The sequence below is a fragment of the Acipenser ruthenus genome, chromosome 6 (assembly GCF_902713425.1).
Source record: "Acipenser ruthenus chromosome 6, fAciRut3.2 maternal haplotype, whole genome shotgun sequence".
Lineage (NCBI taxonomy): Eukaryota > Metazoa > Chordata > Actinopteri > Acipenseriformes > Acipenseridae > Acipenser > Acipenser ruthenus.
Window position 1 is genome coordinate 10,372,237 of NC_081194.1, and position 16,983 is coordinate 10,389,219.

Consider the following 16,983-nt stretch of genomic DNA (forward strand, 5'->3'; position numbering starts at 1 on the left):
TGTTTTCCCATAAGGAGAGGTGCAAACGATTCAATAGGACCAACAACTGTCTGGCAAGATATAAAGATTAAGTTCCGTCTGCAGCTTAATTCATGAATGCTTTTGCTGTATGCTGTTGGAGCAGTAAAAAAGAACACACAACCTACAGCATCACAGCAATCAATACCTCTGCAGCAGCTATTATTGCCATTTAATATTGCATTTCCCAATGGAAATTTAATAAATTACACTTCCCCTTACAGGTGCAAAAATGGCCTAGTCTTCTGAATAAGAAATCAATACTTTTTCTATTAAAGAAATGTGTAAGAAAAAGTATTGTTGAGGCTAAACGCAATTAAAAATATGTTGCTTGGTTTCTTAAGTATGCTAATGATATACCCTACATGGAAGGGTGTCTTTCTTTGGTTTCAATCTGCAATGTGCATGTTGAATAACATCTTGTAGCAAATGTCCATGCAATGATTTGGTCATAAGGATGACCTGACATATATAAGTGTGTATAGGTGCCTCCAGTGTCTCCAAGCAAGAAAGTACAGAAGAAAATAAACTGTATCTCCAATAAAGGTTTTGAATGTAAAACCCTTAAACCTCATCAGAACACGCATTCTTTAAAGTCATATCATGGCTAAAGAAAGTCCAAATAGAAACAACCACTACTCTCTAAACCTAGCATATTTATCAAGTAAGTCTGCCCTATCTGTTTTGTTGACAACCAACCATGCAAAAGTACATTACAAATAAACCCCATAAGGTATGATTAACAACAACAACAACAAAAAGACATTACACGTATAACACTTGGAAATGGACATGTAAATGCAGTAAATGTTAAAGCCTTACTGTACTGCTTGTCACACAAAAACTGAATATTCACTATCATTCACTACAAATAAGGAGAACTTACCAATTTGTACTGTATGACAATTAAATGGAGCCCATCTTGTATTTGAAACTGAACAAGGCAAGGAATTCCAGTTTACAACCTACTCCGAGCTCAGACAAATATTAGCCTGCGTGTTGTAAGTTAAAATGCCTGATGTTCTGCAGGAAGTAGCAGTAGATATTTACATTTCAGCAACCATGTGTTTAAGGTCAATAAACTGACCTTAAAGAGCAAGTAAACAGGGCTCTGAAAAATATAGCGTTACACGTCCCCACGTGCTGCTACAACTGTTTAAATAATGACCCTGTAATTTTTTCTTTTCATTGTTAACATCCTTACAACTTTTTTCACTTACAACTTTAAAGTCTGTTTCAAAGCTCTTTTCAAAATGGCCGCTCTAGTGCACTGTGGTTTGAGATCTGTCCTCTAAATCACTGCAGGAAGAGTGGTTAAAAAAAAAACAAAAAACATGACAACAACTGCTCTGGCTTTTCTTTCCAACACCACATCATGGATCGTTATTTCTGTGTTACCTGTTTGACAATGTGGGCAATAATCCTTACACTATCAGTGCACTAGAACGGACATTTTGAAAAGCGCTTTGAAACAGACTTTAAAGGTATAAGTGTAAAAAGTTGTCAGGATGTTAACAATGAAAAGAAAAAATACAGGTACATTATTTAAACAGTTGTAGCAGCACGTGGGGACGTGTAACGCTATATTTTCCAGAACCCCGCTGCTTACTCTTTAAAAGCCTCACTGGCTGCTCTTCTGTTTTTTATGTGGAAATAAACAGTGTGGTGCAGCAGCACCTTGAATTGTGCTCTAGTTGATCAAAGATTTCAGTACCAGTAACATGCTTGCTGTTTTTACCCAACTAGTAACTATTTGTAAATACTACTTTTTTGCCTTCTACCTTTTTATGCGGTTTAAATACATAACTCCTAAATTTGTAAAAATGTCAAGTAATGTACAAAAAACAACAGCAACATATTCTACCATTTAGTATTTTGTAGTTATATAAAGCTGCATCCCACAATGTCACTCTGGATTAGGAATGTTCTTACAAATGACATATTTTATTTCTAAAGCTCAGAGAAGGAAAACTGAAATTTTAAAAGGTGATTATAACTAGAATTGTGCTGTAGGTCTATATATATATATATATATATATATATATATATATATATATATATATATATATAGTATGCACAGGATGAAATCAGTATTCAAATTTTTACAAATCCTTTTCTGTAATTGGTTGATTTATAATATATCGTACGAATCAAATACAGGAAATCCCTATGTTCACCACAGACTTGTAAGGTAACTTTCTTAAATGTTTTAGAACTACGTTTATTATATTTGATGCTATACCTTTAAAACGGAAAAGGCATAAAAAATGTTATTTATTACAACAGGGCACAGCAGTTGCTTCCCGGCTTAACCACAAAGTTTATTTTACAACAGGACCCTGCGGCAAGTCTGGCATGAAATCCAACCTGGAATTTGATGTCACCAATAACACTGACAGAGTACTGTATACTGTACTTTATATCAATCTGCCTTACTATCTATACAAACCCAACCCCTAACAAATGAAACCAAGGTCGGAAATTGTCTCATCGTTCAAATCCAAATATATATCCCAATATTAACTAGAAGCATGTATTCTGGTATCTGCCATTATGTTACAAAGCAAATATCATCATATCTTTACTGTGCCTTGCGAAAAATTACAGACATGACCTCCTTACACTGTAGGTGTACTTGTGCAAAAATGTAACCAATCAGATGATTTATAATTACTGTTATTTATGTTGGCTGTTTTGACATACTTCCATTATTCTTCAGTTCTAGTTGCTTGCCACATTGATGTGTAAACATGTAGAGATGTCTTTATAGACGCAAGACCCAGCTCTATTTAGTGAGCTGACACTTTGGATTAAGTTTCCTTTTGCTTCTTTTTTGACAATATATTGCTGTGCACTAAATGGTGCTGGCGCTTAGTTACAAACACTGTATAACATAGCTTACATAGACTTATCCCCCTGCCCCCTGCCCCCCCCCCAAAAAAAAAAAACAAGATTTGAGTAAAAAAAAAAGAAATACATTTTCTTTTCAAACTACTTGCTCTTTAAAAAAATCCAAAGTTTCACCTAAGTCTGTATTTTACAAATTTTTATTTAATTTAGTATTTTGTAACCTTGACCAGTAAGTCAAACGTTTCCCACAATCCTTGCACCCGATCTGTTTTACCTGTGTGACAAGGACCTCTGTGACCTAAAGAGTGTAAGGGTCGGGCTGAAGGACAGACGAAAGCATTGTTTTAGAATAGCTGTGTTACTGTTCTTGTAGCTTCAGATAAAAATATACCGTGCAATATACACGACATCTGTGTACTTTAATGTACAACAAATACTTCCTTAAATGAACAACGCGTAATTCAAAAAATATAGAAGTGTTTCTTGTTTTGTAAAATGGTGTACATTTCTCTTCTACCTTAATACCAACACCTTGTATATCAAAGCAAGTTAACCAGATGTCTGCAATTTAGTTAATGTGTAAATCAATTAAAAAAAAAAAAAAGTGAAAAGTAAGGACTCTATCTCACATAACTTCACAGCTGGAGTGCTGGTCTTCACTCTGAACATGCAGAATTGCTGCCATCAACAGAACCTGTTGCCCCATACATGTTGCCCAATGCATTTGTGTATTTAAGGAATACATGCAGTCAAGTAACAGTGGCTACTGAAGGAATATTTACACATAGCCAGAATTAGTTTAGGTCGAGTGCAGTCATTCTCAAGGTGATGCTGCTCATTTATGCAACGTACTGGGTAGTGAAGTTTTACGTTTTAAAGAAGCTTATTTAACTGTATTCTGCAGATTCTTGGAATACGCTTTCTCAAGCAAGCCCAGGGGATGTGCAATTAACAAGCTACAAATTTTGCGGGGGTTGACAGGAGCTTAAACAGTCAATTTACAGTTTATAAATACAATGCAGCTATTGCACCTCATGCAAAGACAGCATTCCTGTTCTGCTTTCTCTGTAATAGTTCAAGCTTCCTACACAATTATAAATAAATGCATGTTCAGAAAGTAACATTGCCTATGATTTTGACAGTGGGCTATAAAGTGTGCAGGGCTATTTCTCCATTGTAAATGTATAGAAAATATTGGTCCACAAAATAATAATGTTCATCTTAATGTGCAGCCCTAACAACTCAAAAAATGACAAAGTGGCCTACATTATGCTGTGAAATCACATATTATGCATCTACAGTACTGACACAAATTGCGGAAACCAGTCCCTGGGGGTAGGGATTCTGTTGCCCATTTTTCTCCTTACCAAGCTGTTTTACTGCTTACCAAGAAAAAGGTGAACAGTTTGGGTTACTGTTAGACTTCTGAGATGAATTGCTCATTAAAATCTTTTGCATATTTTTAAAGAAGAGACAATTATCTATTCAGGGATACCAAGGTATTAGGTAAGGTGTCTGAGTGAAGAAAAATGGGCAATACAATCCCTACCCTAGTCTTGCTCTAAATCATTTGTTGTTCCCATAATTTGTGTAGGTACTGTAATGTATATAAAGTATTGTAACAAAAAAAAAGTTAATTCTTCACAGCCCTGAATGGAGGTTTTAGGAAGATTAGTAATCCCAAGTCTCCTGAGTGTGACAGAGCTTCGACTGTTGCTTCTCTGAGGCACAGATTTTTAAAAGTGTTTAAAACTTCCATCTGCTTCCCCAGGGTTAAAATCATTCTATAACACTTAATTGCTTCAACATCAAAACTGCTTTATCACTATAAAGGGCACCTACCCAAGGATTAAGTGTTAAATATTTGAGTGGCTTTTAAAAAATACCAAATAACAAAAACAACTATAATAAATTAATGAATGCAATCATTGCATAAAATGCCTTTTAAATGTTTATACCAAGCAGGCAAACCTTTCTAAAGAAATGATGTCTCCTTAAGGCCTGGACACAGCAGCGATTCACTTCGGGTCGCTTTGCTTCACGTCATGTCGCTTCGCGCTGCGAGGTAGACAGTGCCACACCAGCGAGTCTTTACCCAAGCACCAATTCCCTTTCCCGGGTAAAAAAAGTACTTTATAGCATTCCATTTAGCATGAAAATACCCTCCCTCCCCCCACAGTTACTCTTACCTAATAAAGAGTGTTTTGGGAAGACATGGAAAGTGTGACATCAACAGAAGAAGAGGAGGAGGATGAAGAGGAAGAAGACTGGATTATTTTATTAAGCAGTTTATGTAAAAAGAAAGAAAAGATGGTGGGCTCATGACCCGCTGAAGAAGAGAAAGGAGTTTGGGGAGTATCACACCTTCATACAAGAACTTGAGTCTGATGAGCAACGTTTTCAGCAGTATTTCCGGATGTCAAAAAAAACTTTGTGGACCTGCTGGAATTGGTGAAAGAAAATCTGACAAAAAAGAGCACGACCTACACACAACTAATTGGTCCCAGAGAGTGGCTATATGTATCAGGTAAATTGGATTATGCTCAATTTGGAGCAGGTATTGGGGAGGAACAATAAAATAGATAATTTTATGTAGGAAAAATGTACATGTGTAACATAGACGGCCACAAAAAACTTCATATATTTTTAATAGTATACATTGCCTAATGTTAAAGATGCTGTATAGACATAAAGTTTAGTTGTACAGTGCCTTGGATTTATCATTTCTGGTGACGTCACACAGGAGTTGATTTTTATTGGTCGAGTGCAGATGCATTGGTCGAGCGGTGTGTAAAAAATTGCTCTGGGAGAAATGTGGACGTGCCGCTCCTTGACATGACGCGAAGCAACGCCTTTGTGTGTGAGGGTACATAGAATCATTATTATATAAAAAAGTTACGCAAGGTGAAGCAAAGCAACACGAAGCAAAGCAACACGAAGCAAAGCAAAGCACTGGTGTGTGCAGGCCTTTACTAATTTCCAAAAATACTAATACCTTTATTATTATTATTATTATTATTATTATTATTATTATTATAATTATTATTATTATTATTGTATTTTTATTTATTTATTTTTTTCCACTACTGTACAGTATGTAGTCTTAACATGCCCAACTATAGCTGGCATTAGTACACGAGTGAGAGAAGCCTTACCTTTTTCACTGATACTTTCACTCTCAACCTCAGGGTCTTCACAGCTTGTGTACTCTGGCGTTGACAATCCTTCTTCCTCTGAGCTGCTGACAGACATCTGTCTTTTCTTGATTTTTGTTTTGTGAGGTTTGGGTGGGGGAGGCCTCAGGGATTCTGACTGATCAGAACTTAGGGAGTCATTCCTCAGCATGGTTTCCATCTTTTCCCTCTTAGTTTTGTGGATAATTACAGCAGAACTGGGGTCTAGATGGCACTTTTTTTTGCACCAGTCCTGGTCCTTACACTCTAAATGTTGGGCGTGAACCGGGCTGTGCCTCTGCACGGGTGGGCTGTGATTGGCTATTTTCTTAGAAACCGAAATTTGTACTTCCCCAGTTCTTTCTATTGAATACGACCTCTGATTCTCCATTGGCGTCTTGCGATCCTCTGCTCCTGGCTGTTGAGACCGCCTTCCCAGTCTGTTTTCAGGCACCTGTGACACCATCTCTGTGTTGGCTAAAGCTACGTCACTGTGCCTCCGTTCGTGCCGTGCTTTCGAAACCTTTGCGTGAAACCGCATCTGCTGCTCTTCCGTCTGGGGTTTCACAGGATACCTTGCTAAGTTCGGGTCACTCCGGTACGGCGTCTGAAACTCTTCCTCTTTTCTTTGTTTCTCCTCCTCAGCTTTTCTACTTTCCTCGTCCATGTCCTGGTAATCCTGTGACCTGCCCTTCTCCAAACGTCTGCTTTCACGGCGCTCCTCAGCCTGCCTCTCGCCCTGCCTCTCACCCTGTTGAATTTTTGGAACCCGCTTTCTTTCAGTTTTATGACCTCCTTTCCTATTCTGCTCTTGAAATGGTGTGGGTTTTTTCCTGGAATAAAAAAAAAAAAAGTTATATTAAACATTAGAAAATATATTATTGGTTACCATTAAAGAACTTGGGTAGAACTGTTAGCAGACCATGGGCTAGATTCTCAAAGCTACTCCAAATCGTCATTAGCACAACATTTTCACCAAATCAGAGATAAATAAGTATTAGGGTTAGTATTAGTATTTACATTGCCATTACCCTTGTAATAACAATTTGGAATGAAAAGCTATGCAAATAAAATCCTACAGGATTACCAGCCAACATGGCGCTATAGTGAATTTGGCGTGTATTGGTACATACCATAATGTTCTCAAAATAAAACAATAATACTTTCAAGTCAAGAAAATTCAAGATCATAACTAAATATTGGACCTCCATTCAGTGTTTTCTTTTTAAAATGTTTGCATGACCTCCTTACTTCATCCCAGCTTATAGATGACTTGTAATAACATGCACAGGCTTTTTGTACAAGTCTGTGACACATCTTTAGCCACTCTTCTCCATAGATCAGTTTCCACTGCTCACTATTTTCACCAGCCTCTTCCAGTTGATCTAGCAATGTTCACTTGGACTGCCATGGGCTTTGGACCAAGAACCCTGATAATTCCACCCAGACAATGGACAAATACTCTATATGAAGCGATAATTGCTCACTGTAATTCTAAAGCTATTGTACAAAGATATACTTGCCCCAGAATCTCTGGATAATGTTACACAGCATAACACTGCCCTTGCTTAATGAGTTCATCTAATACTGACAACAATGCCACTGAAATGAAAAGTATCTTAACAGAAGAGGGTTTGGTCCTTAGTTAAAACATATCTCCATAAAAAAACATTTTAGAAATACTAATGTATGCATGCTACCACGTAATATAAGCAATACAGTATAGAAACAGGAGTTTACAAGGATTGGCAGAGTACAGCACATTTATCATTTACTGTTGTTGGTTTTTGGCCTTTGAGAACAGGATTGGTACATCTGAGGGAAGAGTGATTCAATGTGAGTTTATTAAAGTCTTGGTTGAAATGAGTTGCATCGTCCATTCAGTATTTTACATGTTCACAATACAAAATAATCATAAAGCCTGTTGCAGCTTACAAACTCCAAAATAACAAAGATTGATTAGATATAGCATAACACATACAATATTGCAAAAAGGAATGCAACTTTACAATTTCATAATGTTGTAACAATTGCAAAGCACCGAAAAAGGATGAATCAAATATATTAACACCCATCATTAAGAGGGGAAACAATGTTCAAACGGGCTGTAAAACTGAGGCCTCCTCTGCTTTATTAGAGTTAACAGTTAGCATTAGTCATAACAGTCACCATGGATACTGGGCCTGAAAGAGGAACTGTGAGGCCACAAGACACTGAATGTGCCTTATAGAATAGAATATCAAAATGACCCACCAACTTTAACTGTCAAAGAGATATCGAGTTTCTTATTTGTTACTGCACAGGTAATCAGATTTCTCCTTGTGGGCACAGAGTTTAAAGGGCAGCACCCCCTCTCACTGATACTGGGACACACTGGAAAAAAGCATGCACACACAAAGGGATCTGTGTAAATATTAAAAATAAATAAATCATTGGAAACAGTTTGATGTGCAGTTGTACAGAGGCTGCTGAAAGGGTATGGTGTTTTCTGTGTTTAGCTGGAATTTAACTTTTTATAGAATCTGATTACTTACTATCCACTATGTTTGTCCCATACTTCCAATGCACAGCCCAGAAGCAAATCTGGGTGCAAGTCCCTTACCTGTCCCTTGGGGGTTCACTTCTTGACCTGGATGATAGCATGTCTACCCCCTCGCCCCTGTCGGTGAGTGCAATGGGTGCTTGAGCCTCCTGGGACCCTGTCGCAGTGCTCAGTGGGGTTTGGGATCTTGACCGTTCCTGAAGCCGGACCTTCTTTTCTCTAGGCGCATCACCACAAGTCGCTGTATCGCTCAAAGCCCCATCCTGACTGGATGGCTGCGGGCCTCTTCCAAAAAACCATTCTCCTGATTTTGTTAGAATTTCTTGTTGCTTACGACATAAATTGCATACCCACATTACCTATTTCAAAAACAAGAAAACAGTTTAAATGCCCTCTGCTCGTGATAACAACAGAACACGTGTACGGTAAGAAATAAAATACATAAAAAAAATTATAAAATATAAGAAATAATAACTAAACATAATAGAACTGTAAATAATTTAAAATAATTTAAATGTTACGCTAATATATTTCGTCTTGAGGTTTCTGATAAATTCTATGGGCCCGATTTAGTAATGCTCATTTTGTTTTTTTATAGTGGAGTTAATGTAAATAGTATATTTTACAGGTAGCAGAGTAGATTTCACTCAGGTGTGGTCACCTACAAATGCTGGACATGCTACAGGACGGTTCTCAGGCACTTGTAGTACAGAACTTAAACATTGTTGTATAAAGGTTTTAAAGGACCCATTTGGACAGGTGTGCAGGGTGGAGTATTGTTTATCTGCAAAGCTCCTTTCTCTATGACAAGATCTATGGAGGCGAGTAGGCCTATCCCAGTACAATATGAAGTAATAAAGCTTCAGCATGGGGCAGAAAGCACCTGAGTTATTTATTATTATTATTACTTGTTTATTTAGCAGACGCCTTTATACCAAGGCGACTTACAGAGACTAGGGTGTGTAAACTATGCATCAGCTGCAGGGTCACTTACAATTACGTCTCACCCGAAAGACGGAGCACAAGGAGGTTAAGTGATTTGCTCGGGGTCATACTGAGTAGGTGGCTAAGGTGGGATTTGAACAATGGACCTTCTGGTTACAAGCCCTGTTCTTTAACCACTGGACCACACAGCCTCCCCAGTTCCATCAGTAACTCATCCAGGCCATCAGTAACTCATCCAGGCCAGTAAGTCAGACAATAATTAAGGTTTTTGCTTCTGTGATAATTATGCTGGTAATAACGTTGGGTTAAAATTGGTGGGACGACAAGAAAGGGACATTTTGACAAGAATCTGCCCAGAGGGCACTAAGAAATATTATTTTTCAATGTGAATTATATTTCTGGTGGGGTTTTTTTTCCATTTCTGTAATATAATCGCTAATGGTTCATTAACTAAGGAGGCTGGGAGTTTTCAAAAATAGCCTGCTCTTCTAACTTCCCTTACAAATTGCTTTTCATAAAATAAGAACTTTTATATTTAACAGAACAGAGGGGAAAACAGTGACTGCATACTGGATATAGTTCTCTGTTAGTCATAGCAGTCTATCTTTCTTATGTTAAGTTACTTTCTGTCTGGTCTACAGACAATATTGTATTCAACAAGAAATATATTAAAAAATATTTTATTTAGCTTTTTTAAAAGGAAAAGAAAAATATGTAAAAATTCTCCAGGCAAAATTGTTATATTAGCAGGTATTTTTTTCATATTATTACCATAATTCTATAACCTTAACACAAGTATTATTAACAGTTATTATTGTGTACCAGACACCATTACAGATAATGACATCATTAATTGCTAGTAATTTATGCCCGTTAAAATATGGCATGATCAATCATAATTCTTAGATTTAACAAACCGGGCCCAGTACGGTTATAGTTTTTGGTGTACTTAAGGGACGATAATGCATTGTATTATATACCAGTTATTCTGACTATAGTTCTATTTTCATATAAACAATGAATTGTTACAAATAAATACCAATGCAAACCCAGATAAGTGCACAACTGCTCAAACTTAAAAAAAGGAAACTGAAATACTAAAAACATCCAACAGAATAAATTCAGTATATTTAGGACTTTCTTATTTAAATGAGAATAAAATAAATAATTCAAGCAGCCTTTTCTCCTGAATGTTCCTATACATTTTGTCCAAAAAGATAATATACATTTATAATGTATTAGTTGTGACAATATGTTGTATATTACTTACAATCAAATAAATTCCCATGACATTTCCACATTCCAAAAAGAATAGAACAGGAAATTGATCAGTTTTTGCAACAATACTGATTACATATGAGGAAAGGCCCTATTAAAAATGTCAAACCTCAAGTCTCCAATCGGTGTCAGGCTACAAATAAGTCTTACCACATCTCCACACTGATTTACTTCTAAATCATAAGCCAAAAAACTATAGTATACAACATTGTATAGGAACCCATGAAACTACAGACATTTTTAATTGGAAAATCAAAGAAATCTGATTCATCAAATGGTCAGCATCACTATGCCTGTAGTTTAAATGGATGCTTTCTTATCAAAGCATGTATCTTTTGCACAAATTCAATATACCACTGCATGGCAGTATTACCATATTGAATAGTAAGTAATAATTATTTATAATACTTACAGGGTAGCCATCGCTAATGATTAAGTAGCTCCTTGCAGGACAAGTTTTGTTTGTTTGTTTGATTATTTTTCAAAAGTAAAAAAAACTGTTACATTTAGTTATTACAGTTAAGTTTAAAAGTGTAAAACACTTCAAGCAATCATGACAAAATGTCACAATGCAACTTGTATTTTAAATGACTTCTACGCTGTGTTTCTGCATGACCAGCATTCTGACAGCGCACAAGCATTATTCCCTGATTGAATATACTTGGACTGAGTCCAAACTAATCTAAACTAAAGCGGGGCTGAATAATGATTCAGTTTAACAATCCACAGACGTCAGGCAACCAACTAAAACACAATGATGAGGGACTACTAGGGTCTAATTTGACAACTTCAACATTGTTTAATACATCAGGAAAATGCAGGATAATGGATGCCAACATTTTCCAAAACAAGAATCTATCGTTATTAATAATTGAAATAAGCTTCTGGAATCAATTTAATTTGTATGTCATAAATCAACATCATATAGAAAAAAACGTATTTACCATAAAAGGTGCCCCGTTTAACTGACTATTAAACAGAACATAAACTCTGACTAAGAGGTTTTGTTTACAGATCTCAACTGTTCTCTAAAATGTACATTCTCAAATTGCAGTGGTGTGGCCAGACACAAACTAGATCTCAAACCTACAATTCTTCAGTCCCCAGCAGAATTGGGCCCCCCCACCAGGTCGCCGTTTGTTTGGGACATTGTACAAAAACTGCATACGGATGGACGGGCCCACACACAGAGGAAGAGTGGCACACAGAAGCTTGCTTCTGGTTAATGTCTCTGAGTCTCTCACGCGAGCAGCTTCCTGCTATACCAAACGCCCCACGCCCTCTACCTCCTGGGAGAGATCCGTCCCTAGTTCTACAATGTCAGAGGCATTAGTCTGCAGGATAAAATGTATGAATCAGGGTCAATTTACGTATTCATTTATTTCAGTTTTAGGGCCAATTTAAAAACCTATCCTGTCTCAAATGTGCAAGTATGCCTCTTTAAATTTTAGAAACTTTCCTTTTTCATTTGGGGGTTGCAATTTTAGAAAAAAAAGGCAGGTTGACTAACAAAACCACTGATCTATTAACCTCAGTGGATGGTATATTGTATATTATGGTATTATGGTATATTATGCACTTGCTTTATGCTTTTGTACTTTACTGCCTGGGACTGAAGCTTTTTTTTATGTCTGTGATCCATATTGCATCATTTTGTGATCTATGTTCCCACGGATGTTTGAATGTTAATTCAAATTATCATTAACAATAGTGAGATTTAATTATTTTCACTCGCATGTGATTTCTGTCGTATGGTACAAGGCAATAAATGCATACACAGTTTAACAAGCCTCATGCCCAGCAAAGAAAAAAGCCTACATAAAGTGTTCAGATAAGTTATCTAATTCAATTCGAAGAAGCTTCCTCATTATTATTGACTGGTACTGAAAAAATGCGTAAATTGAAAATAAAGTAAAAGTTAGCAAATACCATCTTGCAATGAACAGGTTCCTACGATGTCATGTACAGTGTACTCACCTATTTATAATTATTATGATTCGTATCAAATTAGCTTTGTGCTGGGCTTGTTTGTATCTGAATATCTCATAGGGAGCTCAAAGCAACCCACAAACACATATGAGTGAGTCTCAACGGGGCTGATGGACCACCCTGTAGTGTATGAACTACCCTTAAAGGAGCATAAAATATAAACAGTGTTCATAGCACTGTATAGTGCATAACCGTAGAACTGTATAAAAACAATACAGGCTATGTAATAACCGCAGACAGATGGACACACTGATGACGTTTCTCACATTTTTATATGGCAGCTCCACAAATCGGGAGAATATATATTTTTCCCTCCATAATGAATTATAAAGTGCACCACTAATCACATTGAATATAAAAGTTTTTTTAAAAAAATGCAATTCTCAAGTCTGTAAAACATAAAAGTGCCTCATTTTGGTTTGAAACTGGAAAATTAATGGTTACCATGCACAGGCATTATGGCAAATACTGCACAGTGATTGTATTTGTCACCTTCTTTTTTCTTTTTTGTGCAAACTCCATGGCCGAACATGTATTTAAGAAAAATAAAACCGTGCTCAGTTCTTCTCAGTGCTGTGCGGGCTGGAAATGTCTGCTCTGCTCTCCGCTCGAGCAACTACCCCGCTCTGCTCCCCCGCTCCATATATAATTGTCTCGATCCACTCCGCTCACACTCTCTGTACCCTATATGCCAATAACACCATTCGCCATAATATGCATAGGGCCCCCTGGGTTAGCGTAGGGCCCCTACGTCCTTTAATCTGGCCCTGCTTACAGCATATCCGAGCTGGATGAAACCAGGTTCATTTCTGAACAAAAATAAAAGCTGCACCACAGAAAAACAAAAGAAACAATTGAATTAATGTATTTATACTGAGCAGAGATGACTCTTGCTCTTCTCTGAAGCAAAACCAATACAATTCAGTGTAACATTTATGATTTATACACTACATATACAATATGGTAAGGTCCTGGAAAACAACCACATTTAAAAAATAAATAAAAAAAGAAGGAGCGAGTCAAAAAAGTCATAGTCATAAATAGGTTTTAAGTCCAGATTTAAAAATATGCTGCGCTGGACTTCCAGATATTTGTGGAAATAGTGTTTGAGAGTTTAGGAACAGACACAATGATTTTGAGCCAAACCGCAGTGATTATAAGAAGACTAGTGTATTTTCACCTCAGTTGTATAAAAAGGAAAAAATACATTACAGGTAATCAGGTCCAGGGTCACTTAGTGCTTACGATGAATTAAAATAATTCTCTGCCTACACTGAAGTCTATATCAAGAGGCCAGTGTAGGTCAAATGTATCTTTTTTTTTTTTTTTACCATGGATTCCAGATATAGAAAGTTTAAATCTCTTTCCGTTTATGTCTGTTACACTGAGTGGGCTACCATGTATCACATCTCCCATGATGCTCTGACATAATTTAGATTAGGTAACCACAGTTAAGTCTGCATCCAGAATTTACACTCAATCGTCAGGTCTCGGAATTCTGGATTCGGTTTCGGGCACAGCTTGGAGCCTGTATCCAATCAGGGCAGCACTAAGGAGACCCCTACAGAATGACCTGAACTGGGATTCTAATAGCAGGGTGTTTAACAGCCTCATCAACTTATCACCTCTTTGAACTCTGTATCCTGAGCTTCTCATATTGGATTAAAAATAAGGGCTGAGCTGTCAGACTAAGCAAACAGCGAAAGCACAGACCAGGATTTCCGATCCGACAGATATATATATTTTTTTTTAAGTGTTTATTTTTATGTGGAATATATATAAGACCCATAAATCAAAGAATTAGGTGTGTTTTTTTGTAGGAGCATCATTTCTCATTAGAAACACATTATCTAATAAAATCAATATCTTAAAAAACAATACTACACATACTATAACAGAATATAGATAAATAAAAGACAAACAGAAATACAATTGTACAATGGCACCGAGAGGGCGAGTTCTTGTGTATTTCATATACAGTTAAACACGTCTACTGTAATATCACTTCACCCACCGCTTATAATTACTACATTGAAATAACTGAATGGGGACAAGCCTCTGATAATACCACATGGATTACTATTGCACTCCTGTCTGAGAACACAGTCAGGTAATTAGCACGAGCTAACTGGTGCACAGTAGGTACAGTACTCTATTGCACTGCTGTATTTAGAAAAGGGAGGATTATATTACAATGATACCCATCTTTATACAATCATTTAAATAAACTGATTTTGATAAAAGTGACGTTCAATTTTCCTTGTCTCCAATTTTTTTTTAATTTGTAGACAGGTATTATCAGATAACTTTATTTAGAAAATAGTTGTTTCTTTTTACAACTCACCATTTCATATTTCTTTGTTTGATGTTTGTGGCTGCAATTGAATGCATTACAGTTTAAAATACATACAGACAGATAGTCACCTCATTTTTTTCACTGATAATTCACTGATTTATAAATCCTGGATAAGGATTACAGACTGTCGTCAAACACATTACAGTCCATTCCTTATAATGAATGAGCTTGTACATCAACCCCAGAAAGAATGGTGTTGTTTTTAGGGTATTGTAATACTGTTGTACATTTTCTTAAAATATTTAGCACTTCAAATGCAAACTACCAGATCAGTATTATTAATAATTTATTCTGGGTACTACTGATGATACACAATTTAACCCGTTATTTATTTATTTATTTGTAATATGCAATATATTTATTTTACATATTAAAGTGACGTGGTCTTGAAATCTAAATGCTATATTAATGTTGTATTTTAAACATACATTGGCAGTGTGTGTAACAGTTAAGTTTATTACAATAAATTACGGTGGCTGGCTGGTAGAGAAAATGTGATTTGAATTGGGGCAAAACACTAAGATATGAAAAGTGGTGTCAATCAGAAAAGAATAATAAGATTCTTCTGCGGCTGGGGATTTAAGACCTTTGCTATTTTTCTGCCTCCCAATTTGTTTTGCCCACCAATGATGAAGCAAGGAACCAAGTATTTGCTTACAATCCACTGACAGCCTTCAATGCATTTTTCTAAAAGTCTGTGCTGGTGTTTGCTTAACAGTTAGGATTTCTGAATCACAAACATCTTTATGATTCAAATTGATTTATCAATGGCAGATGTAAACAGGACCATCATTTAAATCATTAAAAGAAAAGGATACAAACATCACCAAGAGTGTGTCCGAGTCTCCCTGCATTATTGTTTTCAAGAAGGCGTAATATTACATTGTCCTCATTTAGTTTTTAATCCACTGAATGCTGTTAATTTAGGATTTAACAGGACAAGCACGGTGTGTAGCATCCTAATCAGTCTTTATGACTTCATAAACACTAGATGGCACCATCATGCCATTAAATCTCACATTTTATTTCCTTATCACATTTCCCTTAGTACCATATAGTACATTGAGTGCAATGAGTGAATAAAAACAAAATCTACAGCAGGTTATTATTCCAACTGTGTAGCAGGATGGAATCCTTTGTTTTAGATCACTTTATAACCTAGTCTTTTTTTGTTTATTCCTGATCCACTTGGTGAAACTGCCTTTTATTAGTGTAGGGTTTTGCTTATTTGTTATGTGGTCTTTGCCACTGTTTGCGCCTGTGTTTTATTATAGTGGTTTTCTATCTGTACCACGCACTGCGGTGTCTTTGGTACAGAAAAGCTTCAGAAGCCCACATGTGTTGTTGTTGTTAATCTGGAGCATAGAAATATAGGTTTCAAACTAAAAGCCCAAACAGGTACAGCATCAACCCACTGTATGAGGTACAATTTTCCACCTCTTGTTTCAGCTGATTAGGGAAGCTCTGATAGTTTTATCCACACACTATTGTAAGTTTGTGACCTGGTGTGTTTTTTTCTGTTTTAAGAAAACAGCATTCAGATAGACAGTAGATTTGAAAACAGCCCTAATATGCAGTTAACTTAATAGGCAGGTTTGTAGTTTTATTGCCAACTTGATGCTCCATTTATAAGACAATTATTGATCCTTTAGTGTTTTCAATTATAAATGTTTACTCTGGTAAAGCAAGGAAGAAGCTTTTTAGAGTGTGGTGAAGAATAGCCAAATCTGGGAGGAATATGGTAAGCATAGAAACCATTGTAAAAGCATAGTAAAAAAAAAAAAAAAGGTTGAGCTTGGTGTGCAGCATTCACCACAGCAAAGCATGCAAAA

The 16,983-nt window shown here is 36.4% G+C and overlaps 1 protein-coding gene across 39 annotated transcripts in view; it reads right to left on the minus strand.

Annotated features, from left to right (window-relative positions):
- The window catches only part of LOC117411104 (regulating synaptic membrane exocytosis protein 1-like), a 130,783-nt gene that overhangs the window by 66,539 nt on the left and 47,261 nt on the right, over positions 1-16,983 (minus strand). For all 39 annotated transcript variants that reach the window (XM_059024965.1, XM_059024966.1, XM_059024970.1 and 36 more), the window contains 2 exons: positions 8,644-8,942; positions 6,024-6,874 (listed from right to left, as the gene is read on the minus strand). In XM_059024965.1, coding sequence (XP_058880948.1) covers positions 6,024-6,874; positions 8,644-8,942 — 1,150 coding nt within the window. The remainder of the gene's footprint in view (positions 1-6,023; positions 6,875-8,643; positions 8,943-16,983) is intronic.